At 35.5% G+C, this 12,236-nt stretch overlaps 1 protein-coding gene across 1 annotated transcript in view; it reads right to left on the minus strand.

Moving 5' to 3' along the window:
• The window catches only part of DIAPH2 (diaphanous related formin 2), a 1,278,863-nt gene that overhangs the window by 1,193,329 nt on the left and 73,298 nt on the right, over nucleotides 1-12,236 (minus strand). The window contains exons 2-3 of the mRNA XM_007946556.1: nucleotides 6,930-6,962; nucleotides 3,628-3,804 (exon numbers count right to left, since the gene is read on the minus strand). Coding sequence (XP_007944747.1) covers nucleotides 3,628-3,804; nucleotides 6,930-6,962 — 210 coding nt within the window. The remainder of the gene's footprint in view (nucleotides 1-3,627; nucleotides 3,805-6,929; nucleotides 6,963-12,236) is intronic.

The raw sequence follows: 12,236 nt of genomic DNA on the forward strand, positions 1-12,236 counted from the left end.
GTGCCGTCGAGTCAGCCCCGACTCATAGCGACCCCTCCTTGGGTTTCCGAGGCAGTATCACTACGGAAGTAGGATTGCCCAACCTTCCTTCCAAGGATTGGCTGGTGGGTTTGAACCACCAGCCGTCTGGTTAGCAGGCAAGTGTCTTAGTCACTATGCTACCAGAGCTCCCAAGTGGAAGGATAGGAACATGAAAAGCTCATATATGTTAACAGGAAGCAAGACAGAGGATACAAGTACAGACACTAAAAGGTAGGAAGATACGGTGATGGGAGTCATTGAAGTGTTTTTTCTAATAAGTAAATTAGAATAGCATGTAAATTAAATAGCATGTTGTCACCTGAGAACAAAGATGATTAAGGTCTTGATGGTGTGAAATAGTCATCTAGGAGCATAGCTGAGAGAATGGATTAAGCCCACTACCATCAAGTCGATTCCAACACATAGCAACACTATAGAACAGAGTACAATTGCCCATAGGGTTTCCAGGGCCATAATTCTTTATGGAAACAGATTACCTCCTCTTTCTCCTGCAGAGGGGCTGGTGGGTTTCAACAACTGACCTTTTGGTTAGTAGCCAAATGTTTTAACCATTGTGCCATCAGAGCTCCTGTGAATGAACCAGGGGCATATAAAACAACTTTCTGGAACCATAAGGGCCATCTTGAGGCTTTGGAAAGTTAATCTTAAGAATCATTAATAGAGCAATACTGGATTAGAATAGGCAAGACCAGGAGGATAGGAAAAAGACCAGTTTGGAGACTGTTTTAGTAGTCTACATGAAACAACTAGAGAAGAACATTGTGTGTTGGCTAGAATTTCTTTGAAAATTTTTTACTTATGTTCATAAAGGATACAGGTCTGTAATTTTACTTTTTCCGTGTGCTATCCTTGCCTAGTTTAGGTATCAGGGTTACACTGGCTTCATAGAAATAATTCAGTAGTGTTTTTTTTTTACCTCTTCTTGTTCTGGAATTTCAGTGAGTTTTATGTGGTTTCTTCTCATGTCATCCCATGTAATTCTTAGGTTTTCTTAATTTCTCTTAAATCTTTGTTCTGAGTATTCTTCATACAGGCTGGTGTCCAGGGATTTTTCTTCTACTTGGGAAATGCATTCTTCAGCCAGTTCTAACCTACTCTTTTGTACTTCTGCTGTGTTGTATAATTCTGTAATTTTTGTATTCATCTTGTGGATTTCGAACTGCTGTTTTTGTATGAGTTCTGAATGTGCATTAATCTTATTATTTTGTTCCTGAATGATTTTCCTGCGTTCTTCCAGGGAATTCTCTGTGTTCTCCTAGTTTCTGTTTGGGGATTCCTTAGGCTATTGTAAAGTTCTATAAACATATCTTCTAATTCCTTCTCAGATAATTCTATTGCCTCCTCTTCCTCCATGTATAATGAGACCTTTGTTTGTGCTTTTCCTTCTAATGCCTTGTCATGTTTTTTGTTTGATTAGAGGTTGCCTGCTGTTTCCTAGACATTTCGAGGTTGTCTTTAACTGGTAGTTATGTACTGATTTGTTTTGTCTTGGTTTTATGGTTTATTATCTTGAAAAGATGAAGCTGGTGTGTTTTTATTAGTTTATTAATTCAGGTATGCTGGGTTGCTCTGCAGTTTTCTTTGTGATGGTGGAATCACTGTGTGGAATGTGGATATGCATTTCTGTTTGTCGTAAAGAGGGTTTAGAGTTTGAACCGGGAGGTTTTATGGTGGCTCAATGTGGTTTCTTCTATTAGATGAGTGCAGTTATTTGTGGAGAAGGTGGGAGCAGAAGAAGGAAAGCTCACTATTGCTAGGGACGGTTTCTAAGGCTTTGAGCAGGCTGCTACTGATGACGTTATACTGTTATTCACAGGTTGGCAGCTTAATTTCACCAAAGACTTCGGTTGTTAGGGGGTCACCACTTTCCACCAGGCTCAGACACACACAAAAACCCTACTCCCAAGGCCCCTCGGCACCAAAAAGCTGACCCAAGACAACTTCCCGGATCTGCTATCTGCCATGGGGGTTTCTCTCTCTGGGACCGGCCACCCACTGCGCCGACCCAACTGGTCCAGACCACAATCCACCTCAAAAGCTCCTCATGGGTCCACCCACCCACAGCGCCAAAAATCTGCTCAGTTTCAGTGGCACTGGAGTCAGGAGAGTGCCTGCTAGTAATCTGTGGTCCCAATATTACTGATAAAGTCAAGCGCAGGCCTCTCAGTGTCACTAAGCTGACCTAAGCCTACTCGGTTGCCAATGCATGGGCACCTCCCCAGGCCCACCCTCCTGAAGCACCAATGGACTCTCTGCTCGGGTTTCAGTGTGCTAGACATGCCTGTTTGCACCTAGCTGACCCAAGTTACCGACAAAATCAGGTGCTGAAGGTAGATCCTTGGGGTGATCACTGGTATGTTGGTGTGGTCACTGGTATGCTGATGTGGTCGCTGGTATGCTGGTGTGGTTTGTCTTCTTCCTTAACCCAGGGAGGTCTCAGATGGGTGTTCTCACCTGCTAGTTAGTGCTCCCTAGGGAAGTCTCTGATGACCTTTCTCGGCTGCCTGTCGGCACTCCGCGGGATAGATCTTCTTATCTTATTATTTTTTCCCTGTCCCTTTCTCCTTTCTAATTCTGCTCTTCTGAGTTTGGTGCACTCTGACTCAGTGAGCTCTTCAGAGGACCAGAATCCCTAATTCAAACTGCCGTACCTAGTTTTTCAAGCAGTAAGATGCTACAGGGAAATAGCGTGGTGATCACTGATGAGACTCCATTTTGAATCCTTTCTTCTACACTTTTAAAGAGATTGAATAGGATTGGTGTCAACTTTCCCTAGAAAATTTTTAATTTTTAACCTTTTATTTTGGTATGAGTGAAGGGATCACTGAAGCCACTGTGGACTCTATAAACTTTATATGTCTATAAAGATAAATAAACACCCACAAAATTTTTCATAGTAATAAGTGGGATAGATTTTACATGAATGAATCATGAATCAGGTTCTCCAGTTCTTGTCTGGTCAAGTTTGCCAATGCCATATAGCCCAATGCTTCATGTCAGCCCTCTTCTAACACAAACTACAGAATATTCAAAATATTCTATTTATTATATAATGTAAGAAATAACCCAAACCACAAGCTATAAAATACATAAAACCTACTTAAAAATGTTAAGTTGTATGACTGTTGCCAACAGAACAAACTTACATGAATTCATTTTTCTGTCCATTCTACTATTTCTTATACATACCCTCTTAACTGTTTCATACACACAATAAGATACCTTGTGCTGCATTCAGTAAAGTGAATTAGGTCTACTTTTCTATGTAGAAACAGATATATAAATTAGTTAATTGAAATACTGATTTAATGTGCTAGAGACTAATAAATGCTAGATAACAAAGATAAATAAGACAGATCTTGATTCTAGGAGCACACAGTAAAAGTAAAAGACAGGTAAGGATGCCTTATCTCTAAAAACAGATACTTTGGAAAATAGTTCTGCTGTATCAACAAGTTTCTGGTCTTGCCTTAAGTAATATAAACACTTTAAGTGATATAAATACAAATATACCTATTTAAAACCTACTGCTATTCAGGGCATACACATTTTTAAATTACAAAAAAAATTAGGGGTCTAACTTACCATCATTTTTTCAAAGAGATCCAGTACTTCCTTTTCTGACAAATTCAAAGATCGTTCATCATATAATGGCTGAGCAGCTGGAAATTCACTCATCGCAACTTGAGAATCAATAGGATGTTGAATAAGAGGTTTTTCTTTTTTGACAGTAGATTTTCTAAAACTTGTAATTCGGTCACGCTGCAAACAGAAAAATATAAATAAATAAAAAGCCCCCCAAAAAGATATTATGAACCACAAACATGAAGAATTGAAACATCAAAATGGCACTTAGTATAATATATATCATTATTGTCTTTTGACAAAATGTTATTTCAAGCAGCAGGCTCCAGTTAGAGATTATACTATTTTGAAACCTTGAAATAGTTCTTCAGCCTTGGAATTGTGTGTGTGGGTGTGTGTAGGGGGAAGAAGTATCCCTCAAAAGTAAAACGTAGTCCCTTGTCATTCATATTGGGCAAAATACATAGGTGGAAAAGTGTTGGATCAAAATCCTGTGGTTGATTAAGGGGAAATGTGCCTTTGGTGGCAACTTTAGAACTATGAGAAACAGAGAAAGAAAATGAAAAGCTTTTGATATTCAAATCTAAGGGGAAATTATGGTAATGTTTCTCTTCTTCAAAGGGGCAAAAACTATGATAAATATCTAGGAATAATTTATCAGTGTAGGAGCTCTGGTAGTGTAGTGCCTAAGGCACTTGACTGCGAACCAGAAGGCTGGCAGTTCAAACCCACCAGCCACTCCTGGAAAAAAAAGTTGGGCAATCTACTTCCGTAATGATACCGCCTTGGAAACCCAAGGAGGGGTCACTATAAATCGAGTCCTACTCAACGGCACATAACAATTTATCAGTGTAGCAGCAGAGTATAGTAGTTAAGAGCATGGACTCTGAAGCCAGAGTACCTGGATTGGAAAGTAGGCTTTGCCATTTACAAGGATTCCTGATGGCACAGTAGTTAAGCATTTGGCTTCTAACTGAACAGTTAGCAGTTTGAACCCACCAGCTGCTCTGTGTGTGCGAGTGAGATGTGGCAGTCTGCATTTCAGAAAATATTACAGACTTGGAAACCCTATAAGGCAGTTGTACTCTGTCCTATAGGGTCTAAGAGTTGGCCTCCGCAGCAACTGTTTTTTGTTTGGTTTGGTTTTTTGCCATTTCATAACAACAACAACAACAACTAGGAGAGTAACCTTCTGCATGTTACTTATCTCTCTACACCTGCAATCTCATCTTTAAAACAGGGGATAATGGTGCTACCTACATCATAGGGTTACTGTGAGGTTTAAATAAAATAATTATACTTAGCATGCTCGGCTGTTTATTACTACTACTAGTGCCTAAGGCACTTGACTGCTAACCAGAAGGCTGGCGGTTCAAACCCACCAGCCACTCCTCGGAAGGAAGGTTGGGCAATCCTACTTCCGTAATGATACTGCCTCGGAAACCCAAGGAGGGGTCGCTATGAGTTGGGCCGACTCGACGGCAAATAACAACAACTACTACTACTACTACTACTACTACTACTACTACTACAACTACTACTACTACTACCACCTACTACTATTTTTCTTTCCCCCCAAGTTTTTCTTCTGTGACGAGAGACCAACAAGGAAGAAAAACAAAAATTAAAAGATCACCTTTTCCATTAACTGGAAATAGAAATATCTTATTCCTATAAATATTATTATGAAGAACTAGCTATTTTATGGATATTGACTTGGAGCCATTGATTCCATGTACAATCTCTAATGATTAGTGTGCTGTTTCATATAAAGAAATAACTTTGTTTGCATATAAACAAGGCATTGTGTTTTAAACCACAAAATAATAGACATAAAAAATTAGTAATGTACATAAAACTGAATGCAACTCAGTTTTATTCTGGTATCTGTTAAGAAGCACATGCATACCTTCAGCTCATGTTAAACAAGCAGATGTGTTAGATATAAGAGCAGTGCATCTTCACTGCCATGGTACCAGAAATCTCATCAATTACTTCAACATTATAAAAAGCAACACAGAAATTATTACCACAGCTTATGAAAAATTACATTGACCCTCATTAAAAGAGTATACTTTGGAGTTTACTGATTCGAAGACAGCATTTTTTAAAATTCAAAGAAATATAAATAGGTTTAAGCAGCTTATTTAGGATTACAAAAACGATTTGAATACATGGTTGTTTACAAAGAGATGATATAAACTATAATGATTTAGACCTGGGAGGAAATCTGAAAAATCATCTAGACCAATTATCTCAATTCAAAGAAAAAGTGACATCGAAAGTCTTGAGTCCCCAGTTTCTAATCTAGTGTTCACATTAAGATTCAATACTTCAAATCATCTTGAACTATTTTTTTCAAACATTGCTTTACCTTTCTGAGAAAAATTAAAGTGGTTTAGAATATCTGTGAACAATTCAAGAGAAAAAATTAAGTAATCCCAAATAAACTGAATATACATCCAACAATCAAATTTCACTGAAAGATATGGTGGACATAAAAGCATTTAAATATGCAATCAACCACAAAATCAACATAGCTATTTCCCTTTCCCTTCCTATCATTTAATGTTTACTTGAGAAAGTACTAGTCATTTTTCTGAGTAGGATTATTTACATATATTTGATATTTCATTGTGTCCTTCATTTCTATCTAGAAAATTGGCTTTTGCCTTCAGCTCTATATCTTAAAAAGAAAACGAAGTTAAGGCACTTCCTTAAGCACTACCAATATTTTAACATTATTTGTGCATAGGTAACTTCACAAATTAAAAATTGACACTGCTTAAAATAACATTTAAATTTTTCTAGCAATAAAATGGCACATTTAAATTTTAAGCCTATAACTTTGAAAAAATTTTTACTGCAATAGCCTTAGCTTGTAAATATTTAAGGTTTTTAAATTTAATAGCACACATTTGATAGGATGGGAACTTAATCCCCTATCTATTTGCAATTAATTTCCTCCAACATTATGTTTAACATATTCACAGTCAATTTATTTGACTATCAATAAAGGACATGTCTATCTTTTCCAGAGGTAGATTTAGGCACAGATTTTTTTTAATTGTTTAGCATATATAACAGGATAATATCAAAATTTAGTTGGAATCTCATAATTGTTTATCTTAATATTCAGAAACAGAGAATTGATGCTAATGACAATTCTTTCATTTTATTGTAGTTTGTAAATATCCAGATATCTTATATCTTACATATATCAATGCTTTAATGTCCACATACTTTAATAAAAAGGCAACATGCATAGGCAATGTAATAACATGCTGCTAAGACCACCTTACCACATCATCTGCCAAAGTTTTTATTTGAATGTTCTATTAAAACCAAAAGGAAACAAAAAAAGAAACACCTGTCAGACAAGAAAAATTATTGATAGCTCAAACAAGAAAATAATTGAATTATTGTAATTTTTTATTTTATCAAATATAAATAGGAGAATTAGCAAGTTTGAATTTAAACACATGCATTCTTTACAAAAAAAAATTTTTAAGGATCAAAAAGTAAAAAAAGATACAGTAAAATCATAAACCCTTTCAAGTTGTTTTCAAAGCTTTGAAATAAATAATCATGTTTTTAAGATACCTTTATTTTTAAAAAAAGACATGAACAATAATAAAAATCACATTTAACAGTATTGAAATATAAATGCTAGGTTTAAGAAGTCAGTGTTACAGGCGATAGTTATTTAAACGACACCTTTTTGAGTATTCTAAATAAACAATGATTCTGTTAATATATGTCTATTTCTCAAAACCTCAACACATTTTTTATGTATGGTTTTCTACTTTTAATATGAAGAATCATTAGAAGTGGTATATTCCAGTTAACGAAATACAGCTGTTAATAAAAACTAACTCATACCATATATAGGTATCACTATTTAACGAAAGAAAGTTGGGAACTCTACTTTCCGTAGTGATATTGCCTCAGAAACCCAAGGAGGGGTCGCCATCAGTCGGGTCCACTCGATGGCACATAACAACAACATTTAACAAATTAGAGTACAGCAAAGCTAAAGTAATACCTAACAATTTAGTAATGTTCCCTGATTCAGAAGATACTTCAAGATATTACAATAATATAACATCAGCATGAAGAGTAGTTATTATTTATATTATAAATGTGTTCAAGTGCCAATTTAGAGATGTAATTAGGGAAGAATTAGATTTTAAAATAGTGGGTACTAGGAACTGAATTTAACCCTTCTGCTACCTTCTATACACTTACTTACTATAACAGAAGCTGAGTAATTCTTTATATTTTTATGCATGCTAAAAAAAATACTAAGAAAAATATGGTGATCTTACTGGTGGGGAGAACTCCGTTATAAATTTTAAGGAAATGAGAATTACTTAGTCTCAAAATCTCAGCAAGTTGTTTTCAAATAGCACCAACCAAATGGTGTTAAAGATCACTGCCGTCTGGATCAGCTGAGGCAAACATATGATTTATTATATGTATAGTTCTTTTTCTACTTTTCATCCATCAATTCCCTCAGTGATCTAAACATCCACATTTTTGTATTATGTCTTCATCATATCCTGCTAACACAAACCCCAATCAATCTTAACTGCCCAGGAAAAAGAATAAAAAGGGGGGATTATTCATATCAGAACTGAAGCCATTTACAGAGAGATCAATTCACCCTAGGGCTCTTTTCTGTCAAGAATTTTCTCTACATTTTCCCAGTACGTTACGGAAGACTGTTTATGCACAGTGACAAGCTTCATGGTTTCCTCTAATGTAAAATCAGAATAAGCAATGGCAAAATATCAAAAGTGCCTCAACTAACCCTACTATTATCCAGAAATATACCTGTCTTGTCCACGTTATGATTTGAGACAGATTATACAGTTTTCCAAGCAATTCCTGTCTTCATTTCTTTATATCCTTTGGGGTTAAAACTCAAGATTGGAAATAAAATTTTACCTCCAAAGCATGAATGTAGATGAGGAAAAAAAATATTATTTGCTTTAGTATAATTCTCTAACTTAACATGCCCATATGTCCGGAATGCTTCAAACCTGTGTTGCAATTGAATCTATGTGGACAGTTCAATCATAGCAGACAGACACAAGAAAAAAGCTGTTACCAATATTTCCAACTTGTCTTATAGGAATAGATGGAGTCTTCTTTTCTTTCTCTCCCCACACCTTTTTTTTTTTTTTGAGAATTATATGCTTCTGGTACAAATTAAATCATATAGTATGGAATCATATACTATTATGAGCTCTGGTAGCGTAATGCCTAAGGCACTTGACTGCTAACCAGAAGGCTGGCGGTTCAAACCCACAAGCCACTCCTCTGAAGGAAGGTTGGGCAATCTACTTCTGTAGTGATCCTGCCTTGGAAACCCAAGGAGGGGTCGCTATGAGTCAGATCTGACTCATGGTAAACAACAACAACATACAAACTATAAAGCTCCTATGGAGTTAAAAAAAAAAAAAAAAGAAGAAGAAAAACTTTCATTAAAGTCACACTCCTGAATTAAAAGCACTGATTAAAGTCACTTTAGTAAGTTTTTATTATGCAAATTTAATGCTAATGGACATTATCATAAGGGCATATTGCACCAATAAGTATGTTGACCATATATTTTCATTAAAATCAACTCTAGAAAAGCAATAAGAGTATGCATTAGTCAAGCAATCAGAGTTTATTAAACTTCATTTATGATCAGCTATATTAAATATAACTTAGTACAGTATTATGTGGGTATTGTGTAATTATAAAAGTATCACTCCAGAGTCTCAACCCCTTAAGAATAAGAGAAATGCTGATTTACTTATAAGCTCTAATGTTGAAGTTCTGATTGCAATGCAAGAATCATTATTGCAAGAAAATTAAGTTTTAATTTTCTCAATCAGGCAGAAATTAACAAAAACAGCGAGATGTAAAGATTCAACTCTCTTATGGCTAATGTTATAAACATTGTTGCAATTACTCTAGTACCACAGAAATTGTACAACAAGAAATTGTACACCACCAACTCAGTATTTTGGGAGGTCTGGTGGTGTAGAACCTAAGGCATTCTGACTGCTAACCAGAAGGTTGGCGGTTCAAACCCACCAGCCACTCTGGAAGAAAGACTGGGCAATCTACTTCCATAAAGATTTATCACCTTGGAAACCCAAAAGCAGCCACTATGAAGAGGAATCGACTCAATGGCAGTGAACTGTTCTTTTTTTTCCCTTGGTTTTTGGTTTTTAATTCAAAATCTTAATTAATCCCACCACTTGACTACTTTCTTCCCTTATAAAAATAAATAAGTTGGCCATAACAATTAAGGCAAAGGGTAAATTAGCTATCCAGTTTCAAGTTTCCTGCTCTCTAAGAAGGGGAAGGACAATATGACACAGAAAACCACGTTCAATTCAGCTGAACAAAATCTACTATGCACCTTTTCAGTGCTGGACACTAGGAATGCAATGGTAAATGAGGTAAGCATGCGCTTTCTTCCTTTATGATGATTACAGCCTGAAGATGAGATGATTCAAACAATGATGACAATATAAAAATTCTGAGAGGAGTGTTATAACCTCTGTCTACTCTCCAGGTTAGAAGAGACCTTGAATAAGGCTATCTGTCCAACCACCAATTCAGGCTTTGAATTCCCTAGACTACATACCTGCCCAATATCTATTCAGATCAGCAGCAGTCACAGAAGGTAGTAGTTACAATTAAAAGTACTGCCTTCCAACTTTTTAGATCCTACCCTCACCCTGAACTTTAAAAACTGACAAGAGCAATCAAGACAATGCAAGGCCATTTACTTATCTGGTTAAAAAAAAAAAAAAAAAAAACTGAACATGCTGTTAAGATACTCAAATATTTTATTATAAAGGTATTTGTTTTTTAGCTGAGTGTCTCTTAATTGAGTTTTTAATCAAAAAAGCTATACGTAATCTGATTATCAGAACTTACATCAATATAGAGGTTTGATTCCAAGATGACAGGGGAAAACCAAATTTTGGCTTTCCAAATCAAACTGTTTGCTGCTTGTATTTAAAAATACTCTGAAACATTCTTTCTCCTCCTAACAGTATGGATCATTTTTAATATCATGTCATAATCTTAGGCACTGTAGTCTTCTATCACCATTAGCACTTATGGATAGATGATAGATCATTTGGTAGTGTGGTAGGCACTGGAGATTTAAAGATACACAGCTCTACCCCAGAAGGGCAAAACCAGGGTTGAAAAGAATTTACAGATACTAAGCTCCAATTCTCCATCTTATTTTGCTATTGTTACCATCTGAAACTGTTCATCATTTTAATAGAGTGAATACGTCTATATTTTTGTAACCATAAGGACATCATTTCAAAAGTACTGTTAAATCAATACCCCCAAATTTTAATGCACAAGGGTTCTTTGTTATTACAAATAAAAATCCATCCTTCTTATGACAAGAAAAATGCTGTTTTGAGATTTTCTTTCCAAGATGCTATTTCAATTGATAAAGAACAAAAAGTTTATTTACAAAACAAAATGATCTAATTCAAGTTCTAGTGACACTCAAATATGCCATCATATTATAAAGCTTTGGTTTGCTTCATGAAGCAAAAGGCCATGTTCATTCAATGATTAAGTTTTATACATCTGACATAACAGGATATGTTCAATCATAAATTGACTGCCTTGCCACAAACTTTAATCTGTAACTACTAAGTGAGGTGATTATGGGGTGGGAATCCAGTCATTGCTTCCGTATAAGAAGTATGATCAGTTTCAAGGCTAAGGGTTCAACTGAAACGTTCAGAAATCTGTTTGTCACTTAGGTCTTTAAAAAGTTCTCACTAAAGAACTGGAGGACATTACTAATGCACCTAAATTAATCAACTACATTTGCAGGAATAAGCTAGCTTTCTAATAGTAATAACTTCTTCTCCAAGTACAGCAGAATGTCTGTTTGCTTTGTAGCAAACAATTTTAAAATGGAAAAATTGTTTGGACACGAAAGGTCCATTAGTTTTACATAAATACAGACATTTCAAAACCTAGCCTAGTATTTTGTACATAATGGATACCCCTAGATCAGTGACTTAACCAAGTGGGGCTCAATATGTAATAAGCGAATTTACCTCCTCTCTGTTTTAAAAAAGATAAATGAATCACTCAAAGATTAATCAAGTACCCATTATATGCACAGTAATTTATGGCACCCAGAAGTTTAGGATATGATTCTGCCGTGAAGGAATTTACAATCTAACTAGGGAGTAAAAAGTAAGCACATAAAACAAGTAGATAATTAAATGCTAAACTGTAAGATTTTGAGGTAAGTAACTGTCTTCCTCCCTAAGCATTATCACATCACCCTATCCTATTATATTCACAGCATTAACCATGATCAGAAATTGTCTTATTCACTTATTAATTTATTCATTTGTGTTCTGGTTTCTAGAATATAAGTTCCTTAAGAACACAGACTTTGAATAGACACTTCACCAAGGAGGATAGTCAAGCAGCCAACAAACATATGAAGAAATGCTAACGATCATTAGCTATAAGAGAGATGCAAATCAAAACAACAATGAGATACCATCTTGCTCCAGCACTAGTAGCAAAGTTCAACAAGACAGAAAATA

The sequence above is a fragment of the Orycteropus afer genome, unplaced genomic scaffold (genome assembly GCF_000298275.1).
Source record: "Orycteropus afer afer isolate SDZICR_OR568_19922 unplaced genomic scaffold, OryAfe1.0 scaffold00165, whole genome shotgun sequence".
NCBI lineage: Eukaryota > Metazoa > Chordata > Mammalia > Tubulidentata > Orycteropodidae > Orycteropus > Orycteropus afer.